Here is a 23,328-nt window from a genome sequence, read left to right on the forward strand (position 1 = left end):
TAAGAGGATATAATCACTAACAGCTTGGGACTTCTTGAAATGATCCCTTTTCTGAGAACTGAAGGACTATAGAGTGGTGTGCTGCTCAGAGAGGAAGGCCTTTTGACCTTGTGTTTGTTCCTGCCTGCCCTTTGCCCTGCCCATGCCCCCCCCCCCCCCCCCCCCCACTGTATTTCTCCTCCGTTTACGGGGCAGTTGGCCTAGGCTTCATCTATTACTCGTGGTACCACATCTGGCTATGCTTAAGGAAACTCAGCAACTGCAGCATTGTTGAGGTTGTGCCTCACCTCTGGTAGGAAGGAGTGTTTTCAAGGTTGTTTTGATACATTTGTTTTTCATTCCATCATTTATTCCTGCTCTGCACATATTGGTAAAGATGCAGTCAATCCTGATCCTCCATTGCTTCCGACTTTGTTCATTACGTTTTTGCTGAAGCTTATAACTCCACATTACTTCTTGAGGATTTTTGTGATTGAGAGCATGCACAGGGCAGCAGAACCTTTGAGCTTTTCTAGGCTTTCTATTTCCATCTGAAGTCTGTCTGAGCCAGGTCTGACATGGTCAGGAGATAGAGCATAGCTTCTGTTAGAACAACCCCAGGCAAGTGACTTACATGGTTTGAGCCTTGTCTATAACAAATAGAACCCCCAAGCATGATTCATTTTAGGATTTAATGTTGTAATCACTACAAGATTTGTTTATATGTATCTCCTGGGAGCACAGGGCCTGTGGCTAGGTCAGCTTGGTGGAGTATAACTGCCTCTACACAAGTAGATGTCTATTCTTCACATGGGGCACTAGTAGAGCAAGGGTTCCAGGCAGGTGAGTGTGCTTCAGGGTGCTGTGAAGCCTCATATCTTGGGGCTGTGTGTTCTTCCTGCCGTTCACAGATTTTTTGCCTCAAATGAAAAGGGAAGGGCATTCAAGTTTCCTTGACCCTACCCCGAGCAGGCCACTTCTCACCCCTCAAAGCACCAACTAAATGAGTCATTCTTCCAAAGAAATGGATACCTATAGGTCAGAGCTGATACTTTTTATTTTGATGCTGAAAAATCTTGACTAGCTTTGTTAGTACTCAAGCAACTAACAGAAAATTCATTTTTTAAAATTAATCTTCTAGCCTCCAAAGGAAAATTACCTATTAAATGGATGGCCCCAGAGTCAATAAATTTTCGACGTTTTACCTCAGCTAGTGACGTGTGGATGTTTGGTGAGTATTTTTTTTTTTTTTTAATAAACTTTGCTAAATTCTACAAAATAAAGTTAGCGTATCCCTTCTGAATGAACATCTTTTTTGTCAGATGCCGCTGCAGCATCCTCTGTGGTCAATATGGCTTGTTGCCACTGCTCCTGCTCCTGCTCTTCTCTGTGTGCCTTCCCCAAAGGGAACAGCTGCTTGTCTCCCTCTGCGTATTCTCTCTTATGCTATCCCACCATTCTCAACATATAGGTTCTTCTGGCTCTGTGAGGCCCCGCCGGCTCAGAGCATTTGTACCTGTCCTGTCTCTTGTTCTGAAGCTTCCTGTCTCCTGGCTTGGGAGCTGGCTCTTCACCTCCTTTGACTTAGCCTTTACACACGTGCCCTCCCCTTTGCTCTGTGGACTCTGTTGTATTCAAAGTGCAGCTCTGCTTATATACTTTCTGTGATCATAAAGTGATTGATTCTTCTTACAGTCTCCAGAACTGTCTTTCCTGATGCTGGCCTTTCTGCCTGGTGTGCCTTATTCTTATATATACTCTCTTTTCCACTTTAGCCCCATCTAACCTAAAATGTCCCCTCTTTCAGGAAGCTTCATAAAGCAAGTGTCTATCTGCACTCTGCTTTTCTTTCTGTCACTGATACTCAACTGTGACTCTTGTAGGGAATCTGGAAAAATTGTTTCTGTCAAGTTTGAAACTGTTCCAGAGCAGAAATACAATTGTTTATTTAACTTCTGTAAATAAAATTAACTTTATAGGTATCAAATAAGCTTTCTTGCTTTTTCTTCTGTCTGACTGTTGTTGATTTTAATCTATTTAGTTTTTAGGTTTAGCAAGGTTCAGTCAATGGAGGGGCAAGTTAGACTTGGCTGTGCAAACCTCAAGGCAAGATGTTCATCATAGGGGATTCTGTGCTTCATAGTCTAAATGCACATTTTAGCATTTTGGGAATAGTTTTATATTCATCAGGCCATTTTTTAATGTAGTTGTATTTTCTTTCTTCATATGGACTTTATCAGTTTGAGTTGTATTGTTTCTTTCATGTATGATTATTTAAAAAGGTTTTTCTCTTGGTAAGAAAATCTAAATGTTAAGAAAATAATTACCTCATAAATCACTAGCTGTGATTTTCCATTTTGTCATATAAAATAATAGTATTTACCACTTATAATCAGTGTCATCATAGATTTAACTTTAAAAATATTTAAAAGTATTTAAAGAAATATAAGACCATTTTGGGAATTAAGGATGAGACATATAAATTTCAAAGAAAGGTTCCTGGAGACATGATACAGTTGGTGCGGTGGCTGATAATGCATCCTGGCTCCCAGTGAGGAACAGCTCTGTCTTCAGCAGCAGTGTGTTATTTTTATCAGGGACTCTAGTTCCAATGAACACATAATATGGCTTGCCTCTTTGGAGGCTAACTTCACTCTGTACCCTCCTCTCAGGGCATCTTTTGTAAATGTGTGTTTGAGGATAGAAGTAGATATAAAAGAATTGTAATTTCCGTGGTAAACACAGGGAAAGCGCCTTAAGCTGGCCTGTCTAGAAGGCACAAGAATTAAGGAGGGCCAGAATACAGAGTGGCTCTGGTAGGATGCTGAGAAAAGAACCTGTACCCCATGCTACTGTGCTATTTCCCTATCTCATGACACCACTGTTCGTGTCAGTGCTTTTAGGTTTGTTCATTTGTTCGGAAGATAGATTCTTTAGTGAATAAGAAGATGATGTCCAGATCCCAGATTCCCAGGGTTAGAGAGTGAGGTATACCTTCTAAAGTCCAGTCCTGGCCTTTAGATGAGATATAATAGATGTTGTATAAACAAGATGTTAATTCTTTTATGTATCTTGGTGAGGAAATCCAAGCTTATTTGAGCCCAAGATAGGATTTTTTTGGTTTGTTTGTTAAGCCTTAGGGACTGTAATTAAAATCAGTGTGGTCCTAATTTGGTAGTGGGCAGGTCTAAAAGTCATTGGGGATTTGGTTTTTGTTTGCTGTGGTTTGTTTTTGCACTAGTTAAAGCTGGGAACATAATGCTGGTAGACCGCTTGCTAATCCAGAATTTTCAGAAATAAGCCACTGAGGAAGTTCTGACTCTGATGTTCTTTGTGCCACATAAGCTAGCTTTGTTCAGCTTTGTTTTGGCACTGACTGAAACTTTTAGGCTAGATCCACCAGCTTGCCTATCTGGTCCCTGTAGCCTGGGCCTTTCTCTCTGGGTGCTGAGCTCACTGCACTGTTTTCGTTCCCACTCCGCAGGTGTGTGTATGTGGGAGATACTGATGCATGGCGTGAAGCCTTTTCAAGGAGTGAAGAACAATGATGTGATCGGTCGAATTGAAAATGGGGAAAGATTACCAATGCCTCCAAATTGTCCTCCCACCCTCTACAGCCTTATGACGAAATGCTGGGCCTATGACCCCAGCAGGCGGCCCAGGTTTACTGAACTTAAAGCTCAGCTCAGGTAGGAGTGGGGCGGCGAGGGCCTGGGGTGGGGGCAGGTTTGCTGCTTCTCTTCTCCGCAGTCATATCTCTGAGATGGTTGTGTCAGCATATTTAAGGTGGAACTGCTTCTTCAGGACACAGATACTTTGGAATTTGATTTGTATGTTACTTTTGTTAGATCTGTCAATGAATTAGATCTTCATTTCTTACTGAAGCTCTGATTATGATCTATTTCTTTCCCCTGGCTTCTGACTTAGCAGGATTTTATCAAACTAATCATTATTTTGACCCAGCTTGCATCTCCAATCTCATCTCATACAACCCCTTGCGGGCCTTTTGTGCACAAGCTACACCTGACTGTTTTATAACTCTCTTGCTGTATAGCTCATGACCTTTTCACATGCTTTTATTCTTGGTCTCACTTTGCTACTTAATGAGCTCCTGGTTCAGTCTTCAGAATCCATCCGAGATGTTCCCTCCTCCAGTAAACTCCCCCATCAACCCTAATTTCCAAAGACAGAGCTCTTACTTTGGCATCTTTTGAGAACTTCAGCTGTTGTATTTAAAACATCTGTCATTTGTTTGGGAATTTTGTGCCAGGCCCTGGTAGGCACTAGGTCTCTGAGAGTTACCAGTACTCTGGAAGCTCACACAGAAACAAGATTTGTGCTGAGTCCCTCAAAGAAGCATCTTCAGATTACCTGATTCTGGTACTGAGAAGATCCAGGTTGGCTTGTCTGTGTTCCTCCCCATGACTCACCTGATAGTTGCCACTGTGTCCTACTCATTTCTGCAGTTCAGTGCTGGGGTTAGCTCTGGGCACCAAGTGACTGATGAAAACTTAGTTAAGTTAATTTGGACTGAACTAACACATTGATGAGTCATGTGTTTCAATATATATAATTTGCAGCCCAACCACATAGATAGTTCTTTGGATCAGTATGTACTGGCACCTTCTCTCACTTTCAGGGGACTTCCCTGAGCTTGATGTCTTTGTTTACTGGCTATATTGTTTTCAAAAACATCTCCAGCTGCCACAGGACAGAATGTTCATCTACTACTGCAGTAGATTCTCAGGAGCTATCTTTTACTGAGTCTCCTTGTGGGAGTATATCAAAGAAGCCAGGCCCCATAGGAGAGGTAGGCATTTTATTCAGTGAGTAATGTTTGCTAAGCACATTTGTATCTTCAACCTAGAGAGCTCAGTAGTCACAATACAGAGACAAAGGCTGCTGTGTTCATTTAGTGCAATAAGCTCCCATTCCACAAGACCAACTACTGTCTTCTTCCCCTCCACTCTGACCCGTGAGTGTGGCTCCCCTTCCTGCCACAGCTTTATCCTATCTTTCTTATGATCAGCCTTTGGATGCCTCCAGCAGCTGTAGTCCTTCCTCTTGAGTTTTCTTGTACCTGAAACCCTGAGTCTTATTGTTTTGTATTTCATCTTGTCACTATTAACAGATGCTTTGCTCAGTAGCTATGTTTGTTTTGCTGGTTGTTTTTTGCTCAACTCCTTTATGATCTTGACAGATTCTAGCCTTGAAATCGTCCTCTTTCCTATGGGTGATCCATCACACTTTCTGTACCCACTTTGCTGACTTTACCAGCCTGATGTTTCTGCCTCCTGACTACCCACTATCTCCTTTCCTTACAGACATGATTTTCTATGTTCTCTACCTAGACTGGCCATTTTTCTGCTCCACCTCTGCCTGTTCCACTCATGGGCATTGCTTCTCCCTCCATTTATAGCTTTGGGCTTGCCTTGCTGTCAAGTCTCAAAGTTCCAGTATAAGTTGCCTGCAGTATGTCATACTGTCCAAGAAGCAGAGCTGTTCCTTCTCTAAGCGAGCTTCTTCAGTGCCCTCCTTCTCATCTCTCAGCACTAACTGGCTTAGTATGACTTTCTAGGAAAGTATTGCTGCTCAAGCACCTTGCACTGGCTTCCTGTAACCTTTTGTGTCCAGCAAAAGCTGAAAGGGTACATTTAAGACCTGAGAATGTCTTGATCCCTTCCTCACAACAAGGCCAAACTCTTCATACAATGAAATGCCTCCTCTACCTGCAGAACCCTTCCGTTTTTCTTGGCTTCTGTGCCCTGGCCCTTCTGTGACTTCGCAGCCTGCTTTTCAAGTTCCTATAGCTCTCTTGGGTTAGCCATGCTCCATCCAGCTGCACCTGGACTGCTCATTTGCTGGGCACGGGGCACAGATGACGGAGCGCTTTCCTGCCCTCGAGGAGCTCACAGTCTAGTATGTCTCCTTCCTACTAGACTGAGGCTCCTTGAGGACAGGGATCGTCATACTCAACTCCTGCCAGGAACACTGTGCACACGTGCTTCTCCTGTAGGCATGGCTATCTTATACTCATTGAACACATTTGCTTTGGAGTTGGACTTCACCTTTGGAACATTTGCAGTATGGCCAACATAAGACATTTGTACTATGTATTTTATAATACAATTTCTTACTGGGTTGTGCATGAGCAATGTGTCACAATAATTAAATGACTTCTGTTATTGAGGTTTATTTCGTTTTTCTTACATTCAAGGCTTTACCAAAGAAGCAGGTAGCCCTTTGACACACAAGGAAGTCAAACATGTTTCCCAAATGTATCACCTTGACTACTTTTAAGGAACCCTTTGACAGACTCATCACTGCAGCATCCATAACTGAACTATGTGTTCACTGTGAGTGAGAGTAAGAAAGGGCACCTACAGGTTCTTGTTAACCCAAGACTTAGCAAGATTTCTCAGGCAGACTTTCTTGAGTGGGTCCCTGAGATCCAAGGAAGCTGTCTTCTTTGTGTTCTTTTCCATGCTCACGAGGGTGAACTCATGGAGATGCAGACTGAGATTTGTTGGCATTTCTATTAGGCACAAACAGTTGCTCAGTGTCAGTGTTTTAACATGGTCAGTAAAAATTTCTCGTGTGCCCCTAGCATTTTGTTGTTGTTTCATGACTGGCAGATGTAATATACATTAAACATTTATATTGGAAAATCTCTCTTGGGTGATGGAACCATAATAAAGAGCTTTTGGAGCTTCTGCTCAAAATGAGTATTTCCTAGCAATGATGTCTTGGAATGAAACAGCTGTGCCACATAATAAAGACCATCTGCTCAAATTCAGTTCCTCAAGTCCATTGTAAATAATGAGGGCGATAAGACAAGCAAAACCACCAGTCTAGCTTGGTACCATAGCTTCTGTGCACCCTTTGGGCTTTATTGCTAGAATAAACACACCAACAACTGAGTTGAAAGCTAAGTGGTCACTTTAGTGCATTTTCACAAATTGTACATGACTGGGAACCAGTGTCCAGAGTAAAAGATTTGTAGTTCAGAGCTCCACTGGAGCTGCCGTTCTGTGCCACTGTCCTAGCAGTCAGCTGCTTCTTCCATCTTTGACCTTCATTCATGTTCAGGGTATTGGTGGGTACACAGGATTTATGTGTGGCCTCTTTTGCTTAAAGCTTAGTTGTGTGGTCATCTGTGGTATTCTGGTAGTCCTGTCTCTTCCTCTATGCCGCTGTCACTGATATGTGAAGTCCCATTTTTGAATGATAAATGCACCATTGTTAATTTGATACTCTTGGTGGTGGTGGAAGTTGGGGTACTTTTCAGCTTGGAACTGAAAAACTAGTAACTCATGAATACAGCAGCATCTGAACTGGAGGATATGCTGTCAGTTATATATGTGCACAATCGTGGAGCTATACACCTGGTCTACACAGGTTGACATTTGACAGTTTTCGAACTTGAGTTGTAGTGACAGTAGTTGTTTTTACAGGTTTTGTTCTGTTCTTTAGCCTTTGGATAGTGACACTTGTTTCTAAGTAATCCCTGTTCATACAAAGTAAGAGGATAAATGTAAGTAGTAAGTAAGTTTACCAGGACCTCTGTGTTGTAAAGACCATGTACCCGCTGATTAGGAAGGTGTGTGTCCTGAGCTGCTGTCTGTCGCTGAGCTCTTCAGAAAGAGCGTATGTGTTGATATCAGAGGTCTGGCCTTTGTAGTGAGCTCCACAGTCACAACATCAAAAAGTGACAATAATTGATGCTTTTTGTTACCCTAGCATTGTGCCACAGGCCATCATTGCTGCCCTTGCTGAGGGAGTCAGCATTGTCCCAGATGTTTTATAAAACAGAAGATTAAAACTGTAGTGAGGTACTTGACCTGAGCACAGGCTGCAACTCAGGAAGCCATCAGAGGCCATTGGTGTAAGCATCCTTGTTGTAGGATACTTGATCCCATTGTGAACCCCAAAATTGTGAATTCTAAAACCCTGTTTATTGTTTGGTTTGATTGAGCCTTAACACCTTTAATCTAAGAACTTTCTGTTCATTGTAAACAGGTGATTATGGTGTGGTTCACCCACCTCTAGTATATACCTTTAATCCAAGAGCTCTCTGTATACCTAGGTCAAGAGGGGGAGTAAGAAACCAGTTGACCGGGATTAAAGAATGAGTTGAGGGGTATTTAAGACAGCATGTAGAAGAAACAGATTTTAGATCAAGCTCTGGCTTTAGCTTAGGCTTCAGCTCCTTAGTTCCCCGGCTTTTGGGGCTTTGAACTAGCAAGCCTTTGGCCTTGGGTTTTTTTGGCCTTTTTTTTTTTTTTTTTTTTTTTTTTTTCCCATCTACACCTGAGCTGAGAAGGAAGGTCACTCAGCTGGGTGCTTTCTGTGCCTCTCTGAGCTAGCAGGTTTTCACCCTAGCATCTGGCTCCTGGGTCCTTATTGGTAGTGTAGAATGGTTGGGATTTTCATCATTGTTTCTAACAACACATTCTACTACCTTGATGTCACATGGCTAGTAGGTACTAAGATACTGTCTTTTTGGACCAGAGAGCATTTGGTTGGTGTTGAGGTTAAAGAAAGGCATTGTACAAGAAGGAATGACAGTATCACTCACTTTCAGGGTGTTTACTGTGGGCTGTTTTCTTGGCTCTTAAATATGCTACTTTTTTTTTTTTCTCTAGCCACAGTAATCTCACAGACAGTGGGGCACAGATGAATGTTGATGACAAAGTGGAGTCTATAGAGTTGACTTTATGCAGGCTGGGAGCCTGCACTAAATCCATGCTAAAACCAGAACCTTGGTTCCAGCTTGAGGCTGTGGGGATTTTGAGATGTGTATGGTTGGGCTTTGGAGTTTTTGTTTAGCTTTCTGTTGTGAGGCTCTACTGCTTAGCTTTGTCAGTGCTGGCCTTTGGATGAGTCTTTATTTGGTCTGGACTACAACTTAGCTGGATGGCTGCAGTCAAAAAGTTTTTTCATGTTGTGTCTTGGTGTCGTATCCTCAGGAACTCAACTGGGAACTTCAGTTGGCCTGTGAGGCTGCCGGGTTGTGTTAGCTAGTTAATTGAGTGATAACTCTAGAGGGGTGAGGGTGCAAAATTTTCAAGAAATACTTAAGCTGTCACAAGTTATTTAGCTTTCCTGTAGGAACAGTGTCACAGATACTGCCCCATAGTGGGTTTTTGTTTGTTTGTTTTGTTTTTGTTTTTTTAAGGATGAAATGAGACAGTTTGTCAAAACCTTACATATGCAAGTGTAAACACATATGCAGTTAGCCAGGTAGGCAGGAGGAATGGTAAAGCTTTTCAGATCTAAAGTTATGATGTACAGTGCCCTTAGGACAGTGTGCTAGAATTTAATTTAATTTTAAGACAAGCCTTTCTTGCTACTGGTATAGGATCCCTTGTTCTCTTAAATTTGTGCTGTAACATTTTGTGGTCTTCCACATGTCCTACTTGGCAAGTTTTGAATCTAGTGCCTGTGTTGATTTAACAGTAGAGGATACTGTGCACTTTTTAAAGTAATTCCCAGTTCAAAGATGGTGTCTCACCAACACCCCCTTAATCTTTATGCCAGCTTCTTCCTAGGTCCCATCATCTGGGAGCCAAATATTATTCAAAAGAAAAGTCTGTTGTCTGTTTCCCCCCAAGCCCATTTTATTTCTTCAGATGCCTGTAGCATCTTCAGCCTTCCAAGAAATGAGATGTAGATAGTCCAGTTGAATTTAGTAGGAATTGCAAGCAAAGTTTTAAGTTGATTCCTTTAAAAATTATGTTTCTTACCTAATGCCTTTCCCATTATAAATGCTTTTCCCCCAACCATAAAATTAATTAGTTGTTACTTTAGAACTGTAAATTTGCTACTGTTAAGATTCATAAATATTTGATATGTAAGGTGTCTGGATTTCCCAGATTGCACAAATCGTCCAAAGGGGGACACCCTTGCCCCTTGTAGAGGAACCTGATGTTTACAAGTCATATGGCTTAGACTACACAGCTCCAAAAGGGCAGAATCAAGGTTCACCCTAATTTTACCGTTCTGGAACCCTGTTTTCTTGCCTCTTCCACAGTGCACCCATCTTCAACAGTTTCTTTATCTCTCCTATACTTATTTCTGCTCTAATCACTTCCCACTGCCTGTTTTGTTTGTAGTAGGAGACCCCTGGAATGATGGAGTGGTATCTCAGCTCTAACTCACGTTTGCTGTCTACCACCCAAAGTATCCTGTGACCCCAGTGAAGCTGTCAAACTGATCTACTGCAGCTATCATTTGTTCTTTTGCCATTTTCTTTCTTTTCACACTCTCTCCTTATTTTGTCTTGATACCGTGTACTGAATTTTATCTTCAGAGTTAGTGTTCCTAATCACAAATGTCTCTTCCTCTCTGCAAAGTGAGGTGTTTGAGACTTTTCTAGGTCGTTTTTCCTATGCTTGAACTTGCCAACAGGGTAAAAAAATGAAATTAGATGGAGAGAGTAAGTACATGAATTTAGGAATATCAAAGGAAAAGTCAGGCGTCTAATTCTAGTACATTGGGGTTGAAGGCAGGAAGGTTGCAAGTTTGAGGCCTGCCTGATCTGTCTGGTAAGAACCTATGAGTGGGTGTGGAAGGAAGAGAAAGGCCTAAAGCCTGACCAAAAAAAGAGAAACCCTCTGAAGCCAGCATCTCCCTCACGCTTTCTCAAATTTATATTTTACTTTTAGTGTTAATACTGGGAATTGTAACATACATCTTTAACATTTTATTGTCTGTGTGGAGTTAATAATCAGAGTTCATGAAAATGCAGAGGCTGGTTTACCATTATCTCAATCCCTTATGCTCTTTTATTCATCTGTATGTGATTTTATATATATATATATATATGAACATGGGAGGAGGGGTCACTAGCCCCATATTTTCTGACAAGTGCTTTATTCTCTGAGCCATTTCTCCCTCCTCCCCCCGCTACCCCCATTGTTTCTTAAGATAAATTTTTCTAGGTCAGGCAAAGTACCTCAGCCAGTTGTAGGAACTTGCCATGCAATCCTTGGAACCTATGTAAAGGAAGGAGTGTGCTAACTCCACAGAATTGGCCTTCAGATATGTTTCATTGCGCACATGCCCACCTACACATATCATATTCATATATATGGTATTAAAAATAGTCTAATGATTTTTTTTTTCTGTTTTATTTCTCTCGTCGTTTTGGTAGATTCCAGTTACATGTTATTTCGGTTGATTTGTTTTGCTTACTTGTTTGTGGATTTTGCTTTTGAAATAAGGCCTCCCTTTGTTCCCTAAGCTGTCCTAGAACTCACTATATGGTCCTGAACTCAGAGAAGCCTGCCTTAGCTTCCCAGCTGCTGAGATCATAGGCACAGATAGCATCCTCAGGTCCAGCCTCAGCACCTCTCCTGCCCTAAGTGCTCTCCTCTTCTCCCTTCCTCTCCTTTATTCTTTTTTTCTGTCTTTCAATTTGTAATTTCTTCAAGTTCTGTAACTCCTCTCATTTATGTCCTACCAATTATTGAGCTTTTTACCTCAGATACTATATCTTCCGGTGTGGAATTACCACTCGACTCTTTATAATTTTATTTTAAAATTCTAAACAATTTTTTCTTACTTCCTTGAGCTTCTTTAAAATCATTATCTACTAATTCCAACATTTGAATTCTTATTAGAGTCTACTTCCTTCAATTTTTTTGAAGGTTTTTATTTGGTTTCTCTCTTCAGAATGGGTCACAGAGCTTCTCTTTCAGAAGATCCAAGTTCAAGTCTCAACATCCACATTAATTCCAACTAATCTGACATATCCTTTTAGCCTGCACACACATGGTAAACAGACATACATGTAGACAAAATACCCATATACATAAAATAATTTAAAAATTCTAATTAGAAAAACAGACTTGAGGTGGTTAACACAGCAAATGAACAGCAGAGCCTGTTTCCCATTGTGTAAGTTGCATCATCAAGGAAGAGACAGTTGCCATGTGCCAGCACCACTGGAGCAGTCTGTCTGCTCTCACAAGCCCAGCTCAAGCTGTAGGCTTGTTTCCTGCAAGGACACCCCCGGTTTGTGGAAAGGTCAAGTTCATTCCTTTGTGGTGAGGCAGTGTTTAGTAACTGTAAGAGATCATGTTTCAGAACTGGTGTTCCCGTGAACTTGCCAGAGCAAGCCTTTCCCTCTAGCCTTTTCCTTTGGATTTACTGCTGCTATTTCTCTGGGTATTTTCCAGACCCACTTAAATAACTGCAGACCCAGACTGAGTTTGTATCCAAAGCAAATGTTGTGATACTAATTCTTTGTTTTGGTGATTAGAGTTCAATCATTTTTTTAAAGTTTTTTTTCCTTATATCAAATAAGGCAATGTGTTTTTTATCTTTAAAAATAAATGTTTTATAATTTCAAAGAGAAGAGTTTGTACCACAGTAACCCGTAGGATAGTAGCTCATAGGATAGAGATAAAATGGGGCCAGGGATGGCATGTATGAGGCCTAGGTTCTATCTCTAGTACCACAACAGGGGGAAAGGGAAATATAAAAATTCCTTCTTTTACTGGCTTTAAGGCATGAGGAATGTGGAACCAACTTGGATTTACTGGTGTGTTTGTGTGTTTCTCCATCATGGTGCTCTTCTTGATTGTGAATGATTGAAGAGCTTGATAGGGATAACTCCCCACTGTTGCCTTTTCTTTTGGGGTAGCCAAGGAATTTGAACCCCAGCCACCAAGTGTCCTTAAGCATTTATGATACATCCTTGGCTGGAGACGTGGCTATTTGTTCTGGAAACAAGGGCCTAGGGCACCACTTCTTTGTTCTGTATCCATCTGGTTGCTCCAGAAGGTGAAGTTAGAAGATTCCTGTGCTGGACTGCCAGTGGAGTTGTGAGGCCAAAACGAAAGTCAGAACAGTTCTCATAGTCTCTGTGGCCCTGACAGTAAGTTGGCTGCTTTGGTGACTTTTTTTCTTCTCAAGTGAGGGAAACAAAAAATAGATGTAATATTAAATAATATTCTCCTTTTTCCTTTTAGGACTCTTTCCTGTCTCTGGTCTACAAATAAGCAAGCATAATTATCATGTTTTTCTAAATGGGAAGTGTCAGCTTTTTTTTTTTTTTTCTCCATCCATTTTGCAAATTAACAACTTGTAAACCTCCATCCAGGAAAAACCATGGGCTTATTGCCCATGTACATTAGGCAGCTAAAAACTCTCCAGTGGAATGTATCACTATTAAAAATATTGTGAGTTTGGGAAAATATGCTGCAATTTGACCTCCATGACCTACACATCCTCCTTTGGTGCCTTGACTATTAGCAGCTGCAGAGGGTGACTCTGTGGGGCCCCCGTCTGTGGGCTAGCCACCCAACGTCAAACAGATCTTTAGGGTTTATTTATATTCCTGGCTTCTCTGAGCAACAAGTTATGGATTTGTGGGAGTATTTGACATGCTATATCTGGTATGAGAGTGAATGTTGAGATGGAAAGAATAGCTTCTCAGTTATCTTTGCACTCTTTGAGATGTAAGTCTGGCATACTTGATTGGAACTTCACTAGTGTGCAAATACTCTTTTGTTGCCCAGGAGTATTGATTCATGCTTAAACAGTGTAGGAAACTTACACTATATGATTAAGCACTGAAAGGAAGATTCAGGCAATAATTCAAGATGATCAGAAAAAGGGGGCCAATAACTGGACAGAAGAGACTGGCCTGGTGTAGCCTGAAAATATTATTATAGCAAAATACCTCATAGCACCTGTTTGAGGTCTCAGCAGATCAGTGTACAATAGAGCAGGCAACCCATTTCATAGAGCTGTAAAATAGGCCATGGGGACTTTCCAATGCTTGAAAGAAAGGTCCTACTTAGCCTTTTTACTGCCTGTCTGTGTTTTAGTTTGGTTCAAGAAGTAGAAGAAAGGGCTTTAGTTTTTGTTGTTAATTTTTTTTTTTTTAACTGTGATTTTGTTGGGCATTTTAGTTTTATTAATTTGTAAAGTGTCAGGATCTGTTACCTGGTGTTTGTGATAGAGAGCAGGGCTCTGGAGATCTTACCAGAAGGTGCTGCTCTCCAGTTTCAAACTGGGCCTTCAAAAAAGTGGCCTGCTGGCCGGCCAACTGTAAGCTCAGGCCAGTGCGCCCCTTGCCCAGGCATTGCCTACTCTATACAGGTCCCCACTCATCCCTATGCACACTCTCCCTTAGCCACAGAGCTACAATAACAGTACACCTGTGATCTGGGAACCTAAGTTGAACTGCTTATGTTTACACTGGGGAGCTCATGGAGCCCAGTGAAGCTATTGCTGAGGACATTTGTGTTCTGTATGTGGCAGGCAGTACATTCAAAAGCATGTGTAGGCTATACAAGCCTGTGAAAGCTGACTGCAGACTTAGAAATAAGAGTGTAAGTCAATTTGCCAAGACATTGATGCCCTTTTATACTTAAAGCTGTAATTTGATTTTTGACCCTTGTATGTGTGCTAGCCATTGGCTGCTGGGGACATTACTTAATGAGGAGCTGTCAGGGTTTCCACTTTGAAAAGCTTTTTGGGCTTAACAGCTCTCTGTGGATAGCCTGTAAAGAGAAGTGGTGCTTAGACTTGAACCTGAGCACCTCATATTTGTAGACAAGTGCTCTCCCACTGAGCCTCATCCTGTGCCACTAAGAATATTTAAAATTTAAGGTTACTTGTTATATGTGGGATGGTTCTACTGCTCCTCTTTAGAGAAGCAGTGATCTTTTCCTTTAAGAAAACTTCCTTAGTATCTGCTATAGTGACGGCTTGCTGACTCAAGGCCAGCTATGGAATGAATTTTGTCTGTCTGTTCCTGATTCGGGAGATGACTGAGAGGAGCAGGCTCCAGCCTTCATCCGGCAGGAATGTCTTTTTAAACAGTCAGGCAGATTCCCAGATTAGAAGGAGTCTGTGCAGCTGATGTCACTGTTTCCTGAGTAATTCTGGGTGGTTATTTACTGCATCTGGCTGCCAAGGGCCAGAATCTGTGAATGAGCCTCATTATTAGAACTCCAGGTTACAGGCATGGAGCAAAGTGCCAATTGTTGCCACATTTAAGATGAAGATTTCAAAGGCCTGCCGCCTGCCAAGCCCCAAGGAGGCGGTGGGGAATAGTGGGGCTGACCACGCTCTCCAGGCTGCATTCTGAGGTGTTTACAGGATGGCACACAGCCAGGACTGAGACGCCGCCCGCATTGCCGCGGAGGCCGCTGTGCAGCCTGGTAGTGGTAAGTGGGGCATTTCCAGTTTAGAACAGGCAGTGTTTTAGACGCACCTGTAAGTACTGCTGCAGTTTTCCTTGAATTCTTGATGCAAAAGTTAGTACACAATTGTACTGAGCTAGTGGGGAGATCTTGGCCTCTTGACCATGTACTGGTGGTGAGTTGGAGCTATGTGGGAATCTGCTTTCATGCATTCTGCCGGAGACATGTAGCTGCTTGATAGTAGAGGTGCTTGGGAATCTCTCCGAGTTCTGTTCTGCACAGAATAAACTCTAGCGTGCATACATTTCATCTTGCCTGGTCTTTGTTTCACCAGGGTCTTTTTCTTACAAGCTGTCTTTGTTACCTATGGCTATGTATTTAAGTGGACTTACCGATCGGCACCATGGCCTTTCTAAAATCCTTTTGTGTGAGTCTAGAAACCTGTGTGTATAGGCTCCTTTCTCTGTGTGTGTCTTCTACTGGGAGTAACTATTGTCCCTTAGATGAGTGGGGTAGTTGATTATCTGTCAGCACCCCTTAACCTAATGTGTTGTTTCTTCAGCACAATCCTGGAGGAAGAGAAGGTACAGCAAGAAGAACGGATGAGGATGGAGTCAAGAAGACAGGCTACTGTGTCCTGGGACTCTGGAGGGTCTGATGAAGCACCACCCAAGGTAGCGGAGGTCCCTGCCCTAGCTTTGAGGGTCCTCTTGAACTAAGTTCTGCAGTCTGTGGGAGTAGATACTGTTGTCTGTGCGATGAGCCCCCAAGTCATTGGAGGAGTAGGCACTGTAACTTATTCACCCTCCTCTCTGTAGATTGCCCAATGTGCTGCTCACCCTGTAGAAGCTGGGGAAGCCAGCGGCTGTGAGAGACTTGATGTGAAACTGCCCTTCCCTCCTCGTGGTGCTCCCAGGAGGTTTAGGTGGGACTTGCCTTTTTCTCTTGTTGGCAAGAGAATTGGGGATTTCCTAGTCAGTCAGGGTTTAAAACATCAGATGAGGCCACCAGCACTAGGAGTTTGCTTTATTTCAAGTAAGTGCACTTCTACCCACCTGCACCCTTTTTGCTTTGGTTTTGCTGGAGCTTTGTGTCCTGCTTCTGGGTTGTGGCTGGTGGCTAGGTGTTGGGGGGAGGGTACTACATTGCTCCCAAGCCTTTGTCACACCTAGCATGATGTGGCACCTGGCCTTCTCTTGTTGCTTCCGGATTTTCTCTCTCCTCTCTCTAACTGGGGGAGGAAGGCCACTGCCTTTTTACAATAGCTGAGCAGTGGTTGTAGATTTGGGACAACAGGTGGCCCTTGTCACTTTGCATACATTAAAAAGTCTTCACATCCCTTTTGTTTTGGATGGGGTAGACGCTTCATACAACAACAATCCAGTTCATACCTTTTTCTGAAAAAGTAAAAAGACAAAAGGCTTTTTTTTTTTTTAAAGTTGTTTTCTGCTGTATGATATACTTGGTTAGCTAAAAATATAGGTTGACACTGTATTTTCTTTTGAAAAGTAGGAATCTGGAAACACAGGAATCTTGTGTGTGTTGTACTAGGTGTTCTGTCATGTCTGAAATTATGTGGTAGTCCCATGTTGAGCTATGAAGTAGTGAATGTCACACACCCTGGAAATGAGCATAGGTGATAAGCCCAACTCAGTCTACAAGCCAGGGAGCCTTGTGGACCCAGCCCTTCACAGAGGGTAAAACCCATCACCTGAGGGAATGGTACTTTGAGACAGGCATTGAAGAACCAGATGTTGTTCCCAATTTAACAACAACAACAAAATCCTTCCTTACCTACAGAAGAGGCACCATCTCTTCATCCCAGAACATATGGCGCTCTGTGGGTTGTTTACCTTTTGTCTGTAAAGGTTTGTTTTAATTTGATTTGGGGCTTTTTGGTTTTTTGCCTCCTGCCTCAGCCTCCCAAATTCTTGTCTTAATTCTGTGACAACTAAGAGTAATCCCGTATTGGGAAGCAAGAGAAATCTCATCACTTATTTCTCAGGCCAGGGTTCAAGCAACTCTCTTTATCTGAGGTTTGGCTGGTAATAGTCTAATGATGACATATGCCCAATTACTGTAAACCTCATTCTCTTAGTTTATAGGATGGAGATATTAGTACTCCTACCTCTTGGAGACATTGGTGGAAATGTACCAGGTGGCCCTTCTCTGAGTTTAGAGTAACTTTTCCACAGAAACTACACTGTGGGAAAGATAAACAGTGCCTGGCTATCTTTTCCTTATAATTTGTTGGGTTTTTAACACTTTCAAACTTTCAGCAGACTTTTTAAATTAAACTCAGGTGTTAGAAGTGGTTTGGCTTCTTTTGTGTTTCAAATAGAAAGACTGGCTCATAAATTTCTAAGTATCTTTCGCCTATTTACTCAGTTCTCCTACTAGTCTTTCCAAATTCACATTCTGAGTCATTCTTCATGTCAAAAAATTAACAACAAAAAATACAAGCCAGAGTCATGAATTTTAATATAGCAGATTAGTTATGAGGTTGAGATTCCACACTGGCCCTTGGTTTAAAGAAACATTTGTTTAGTGATTTGGGTTATAGTATTAGGAAACTATGTTCACAACTGTGCTGAAAAACTTAGGGGCACAGTGTTTTCCTGACTGTGGATATATAGCTCAGAAGTAGAGCAGTTGCCTGACAACTGTAGCCTAGATTCCATCTTCCATCTCCAGAACAATTCCATTTCTAGTTGCACAGCTGTGTGAAGCTTGGTTTTTATTTTATTTTATTTTTTGTTGTTGTTGTTTTTTGTTTTACAATAGTCACTATTCTAGTGAGTTAATTAATAATGCAAAGCTGCACTTGTGCTAATATGCACAGTGGAATTGGTCCTGCCTCACTGCCCAGAATCACCCCTCAGTCCTCCATTTCTGTGACAGCCATTATGGTTATCAGAAAACTTCACTGGGTCCTGTACACCTTTGAGGAAAGGCACTAGCCAGCTCCATACTTCCAGCCTTGATTGTCACCTTTTTATCCTTTATCTTCACAATTGAGAATTCAGCAAAAATCTCACTTCTCTGTTTTGCTGTATGATAACCCAAGTTTGCCTTGGAGGTAGATAGTAAAGAGTGCCTGCTAATCCACAGTACAGAGTCAGTGACACAACTGGGGAAAGTGGCTCCGTCAGGAGCACAGGACGTAAGAAGGAAGCTCGTTCAGGCCAAGGCCTGAGGCAGAGCTGTCCTAGCATCTTGCTTACTTTAAGATTATGACTTAGGCTGGATACATGTCTCAGGGGTTAAGAGCACTTACTGCTTTTGGAAAGGACCAAGGTTTGATTCTCAGCACCTATATGGCATCTCATACCATTGATAACTCCAGCCCCAGGGAATCTGATACCCCCTTCTTACCCACAAGGGCTCCAGACACAAACATGGTACACATGTATATATACAGGCAAAGTAGTCATACATGTAAAATAAAATAATATAAACAAATGTGACTCACTGTGTGATGTTTAATACAGGCTTTGCCTTGTTCAGACTGATGCCTTCCATGTTCCTTTTTTTTTTTTTGGTGAGACATAAATGTATTTGTTAACAGAGTAGAATTGTGACACAGAGATTTAGGGTTTCTGCCATTGTCGGCTATGTGAGCTTTTTTTGCAATCCCTGACTTTTCTGAGTGTATTTAAAGTAAAGGATCAGAGTGGTGATACAGCTTTATAGCATTGTTGGCACAATGGTCCATTCAGTGTGTACAGGATACACTGCATAAGCCACAGTGTGTTTTTCCATGTGTTTTCCATGCCACTTTTCTACATTTAAGCCAGTGGATGCTACCATATGACTGTTGCCCCATCTTGGCTTCAGGAGCCCATCCCACACAGTCAGTGCACTACATCATTTTTTAATTACCACCTTCCTGGGCTGTTTGATTCTCTTTATCCACTCGTCAACTGGCAAATATGACTTCCCATTTCTAACTAATAATGAGAATTTCCTTTTTAAAAAATTTTTTTCTCTTTTGGTTTTTCAAGACAGGGTTTCGCTGTATAGCCCTGGCTATCCTGGAACTTGCTCTGTAGAGTAGACTGGCCTTGAACTCAGAGATACACCTGCCTCTACCTTCCAAGTGCCGGAATTAATGGTATGCCCCTCCACCCCTCGGCTGTGAGCAGTGTTCTTACATGTGCATGTTGTTATGTGGGCTTACATTCTCATTTCTCTTGTGGGTTTACTGGATTATATGGTAATTCTTATGTTTCATTTTCTCAGGGTCATAGCAACTGCTCTGTTTTATATTCCTAGTAGCAGTACATAGAGCTCATTCCTCCACTGCTGGCCTTACTTTTATTTTGTGTCTTTTTCATTACTCTCCTGGAGGTCATAATACAATTACTCATTGTGGTTTAGAATTGCCCAAAGGTGTTAGACACTTTTTTTCTGGCCAGTCTATATTCTCTTTGGGTCTACTCATATCCATCACCCCTTTTGGTCTTGTCCTATAGCCTAGGCCAGCCTTGTCTGTTTTGTGTTACCAGCTTTGTTTGTGGGTGGGGGAGAAGATGGTCCAAGGCAGGATTTCTTTGGATAGCCCTGGCTATCCTGGAACTCGATATGTAAACTTGGTGGTTCATGCCTTTAATCCCAGTCCTCAGGAGGCAGTTTCGGGCCTCTAAATCAGATGGCTTATTAGTTTTGCACACACCTGTAGGAACTCTGTTACACTGAGAGCCTTTTGGTTTTCAGCTTGGCCTTTTTCCTGTGGTGTGACCTGTAACAATTTTTTTAATTTTGGTAATATAAATTTTATATTTGATTTCCCTTTATCCATTGAGTTTTTGGTGTCAAACATTGCCCAACTTCTACTCCAGGCTATTTAAAAGATTTACTACTGTTTCTTTAATACTATTATAGTTTGACCTCTTACATTTAGGCTGTGAGTTAACTGTCAGGTAAGTTGTGGGGAAGTGTCAGTTGTTGAAGATTCTTCTTTTGCTGAAATATCTCATTTCCTTTTGATCATTTGTTTCAACCAAGTTGTATGAGCAGTTTCTTTACTGTGAGCCATTGGTTTTTCAGAATTAGAAAACCCATCCTTACAGTGTTCTGTTTATCTGTTCACAGCCCAGCAGACCTGGTTATCCTAGCCCGAGGTCCAGTGAAGGATTTTATCCCAGTCCACAGCACATGGTCCAGACCAATCATTACCAGGTATATATGAGTTGCCACAGATATGCAACATGCTAGTGGCTCATCAGCACTTGTGTGTTGGAAAGAACCTTGAATTCATTTCCGTTTTCTGGTTTGTCAACTTATTTTGGTGAGTAGTAGATAAGACACTGGCTACCTTGGTCTTTGCCTTGGAGATGCTTATTTTTACTTTCATGCCATTCCAACCTCCCACAGGCCCACAACGTTCATTACTCCTGTCTTAAAGCAGGCAGGCCAGCCTGTGGCTGTGTTAGCCCTATTTGCTCTCACCTACTTCTAGGGGACAAGGTGGAGCCATAGACACATCTAGACAGAGCCAATTTTGAAGTATAGTTTTTCCAGAATACAAACATTAAATGTAAAGCACTATATGTATGTAAGTGAAGGTAGATGAGATAGATGCCCTGCAGATGAGTGAGGAGGGGTCCTGGGTTTGAAGCAGTATCTAGAAGCCAAGGGAAAAATGTTCACTAACACTGAACTGTAATCCCTGCTAGCAATGCATAGGCCCCATTACCAATGAATGCCAACACTGCCACATCTACACCTATACCATGACCCCATTCTTTAGGAAGCATCTTTATGCCCTTCCCAGCCATCCCTAGAATTTACCACCCTTCTGATTCCTGTTACCTGGCTAGCAGAGGTGTGTTTGTATTTTTCCTGCTCTAGAGTTGGATGTAAGTGGGGTGTGTGTGTTTGAGGGGTCAGTTTTTTCCTCCTGATAAGGTTTGCTGAGGACATTCCACAGGATTACATATAGAATCTTGGGACAATATGAACAAAAATACTTAGCTGTTGGTACTAGAGTACCAGGGGAGAAGATAGATGCTGACTAGAATGCAAAAGGCTATAAGTCTGTGGTAGTCTAGGACAGTGGGTACTGGGCAAGTTTGGGCTCTGTATACAGCACATCGTTTCCCACATACTGATTCTTATGTGGAGCCAAAGAAGATTCCCATCACTAGGAACTGGTTTAGGGCTAATGATCAGGCCTGTGTTCTGCTTCATGTTAGCTACCCTCTGGAGCAAGGAGAATAAGTCTGCTATATAGGCACTTAGAACATAAAGGGAAAGTCTTTCACTTTTTTTGGAAGGGTGCATGGTGGGGTGTCTTCCAGCTCAGCAAAAGGTCTTCCACTCTGACCAGGGCAAGGATCAGAGCACTGAGAGTTATCTGGATAGGCTAAAATAGGCAAACTCATTTCTGACTGATGAGAGACCCTAGATCTAGCACACAGCACAGCCACCCTGGAGAACAGCCAGGACCAACCTAGCTGGTAGTTGGTGCTCAGCTGACCCTAAGGGGGAATTAGACAACAGTACTGCTTTCTTAGATAGCTACCAGTTCTATGTGTCCTCACAGATACACAGGAAACCTGCACAAGCTCGAGGACATGTTTGTAAATGTCTGATCCCACTACTTTGGAATCTCCTGAGGGTTACTTAGAAAGCTGCTGTAAATTACACAGAACCTCTTCTTTCTAAAAGTTTATGTCAGTTTTGTTAATGATACATTGGTTTTTATCAAAAAATAGTGTAGGGGCTATTGGAGAAATCGCTCAGCACTTAAGAGTACTTACTATTCTTGCAGGTGTACCACCATCAGGCACCTCATAACTGCTGGTAACTGTGTTTCAGGGAATCCAACTCCCTCTTCTGGCTCCTTCTAGCACCTGTACATAAGTGATGCACGTATAGACAAGCAGACACATACATACTCATAAATAAAAATGTGTAAAAATAGAAAACAGTAGTGGTACAACACTTGTGTCCAATAGGGTTTTTCATTTATTACATTCTGGGGACTTTGAGCATTTGCCAAACTTTGCTAAGGGATGTATTGGTGTTTGGGAGTGTGGATTTCACTGTGCATTTATCTTATCTCACAACAGTAACTGACAGTTCAGGCCATGTGATGACACCCTGAGTCTGCTCCCTGTTCTTTCAGTTGAAGAGAAGCCATTTCAGGAGATTCTCTGCTTTCCTTCTGCCTGGGTTTTGTCACCATGTCCCTCTGAACATTCTCTCTCTCTCTCTCTCTGCTACAGTCACCACTCCCAAAAGTAGAAGACATGGCCTCTTTCACCATTATCAGCCTCTTGCTCACTGGGAAAAAAAGAAAAAAAAAAATTGGAGTTTTGTTGTGGTCTTTATTCTTGTTTGGGAATGAGTTTATTTAGAAGTTTTGGGGGGTTTTGAGACACTGTCCTGGAACTTAAAATGTATACTCCTAGAGTTTGCCTGCCTTTTTCTCTCAAGTGCTAAGATAAAAGGTGTTTATCACCATACCTAGTATGTTTGGAATTGCCATAGGAAGCACTGCTGTTTTGTAGGGTTGTGCTCTGTTTTGTTTTTGTTTGGTTTTTTTTTTTTTTTTTTTTTTTGAGATGGATCCTCACTGTGAAGTTCAGGCTGACCTCAAACGCTTGGCCTCCTGCTTTAGCTTCCAAATGCTAGAATTATACCACCATACCCTGCAGGTATTTCATGGTTGCTTTAGCTCTTGGTTGGGGGTGGATGGTGTTGAGTTAGTAAAAAAGGTTAAATTCTGGAACTGAACATGAAGTAACTATATCATGTGCCTTCTTATCCAGCAATAGTCACCTTGAGTGCTTCTGTGATGTACAAATTCCAAAGTAAAAAATTTTAAGGAATGTATAGTGTGTGTGTGTGTGTGTGTGTGTGTGTGTGTGCGCGCACACACACACACACACACTTCTTTTGTGTAAGTAGCTTTGTATGGAGTCACTTCCAGGAATGTCATTTACTTCCTCCTTTCATTGCCTGGTGTTCACCAAATAGTATACAGTATACACTGACTGTCTAGTAAGCCCCAGGGATTCCCATTACTGGCATTACAAGAGTGTGCCATCATGCCCTGCATTTTTTGCATGTGTTCTGGGAATCAAACTTAAGTCTTAATGCTTTACCAAGCAGGGTAGCATTGTCTAAAGCAGAAGCCAAAAATTGCCTCTCCTGAAAGGACTAGAGCGATGCCTCAAAG

At 42.0% G+C, this 23,328-nt stretch overlaps 1 protein-coding gene across 17 annotated transcripts in view; it reads left to right on the forward strand.

Annotated features, from left to right (window-relative positions):
• Positions 1–23,328, forward strand: part of Ptk2 (protein tyrosine kinase 2) — a 152,490-nt gene that overhangs the window by 100,990 nt on the left and 28,172 nt on the right. For 16 of the 17 annotated variants that reach the window (XM_055626585.1, XM_055626584.1, XM_055626589.1 and 13 more), the window contains 4 exons: positions 1,121–1,210; positions 3,464–3,668; positions 15,703–15,814; positions 20,235–20,321. In XM_055626585.1, the coding sequence (XP_055482560.1) occupies positions 1,121–1,210; positions 3,464–3,668; positions 15,703–15,814; positions 20,235–20,321 (494 nt within the window). Of the gene's footprint in view, positions 1–1,120; positions 1,211–3,463; positions 3,669–15,067; positions 15,165–15,702; positions 15,815–20,234; positions 20,322–23,328 lie in introns of those variants that run through there. The other variant, XM_055626594.1, reaches the window with a different exon arrangement.

Source organism: Psammomys obesus, unplaced genomic scaffold (assembly GCF_907164565.1).
Source record: "Psammomys obesus unplaced genomic scaffold, mPsaObe1.curated_primary_1811, whole genome shotgun sequence".
Lineage (NCBI taxonomy): Eukaryota > Metazoa > Chordata > Mammalia > Rodentia > Muridae > Psammomys > Psammomys obesus.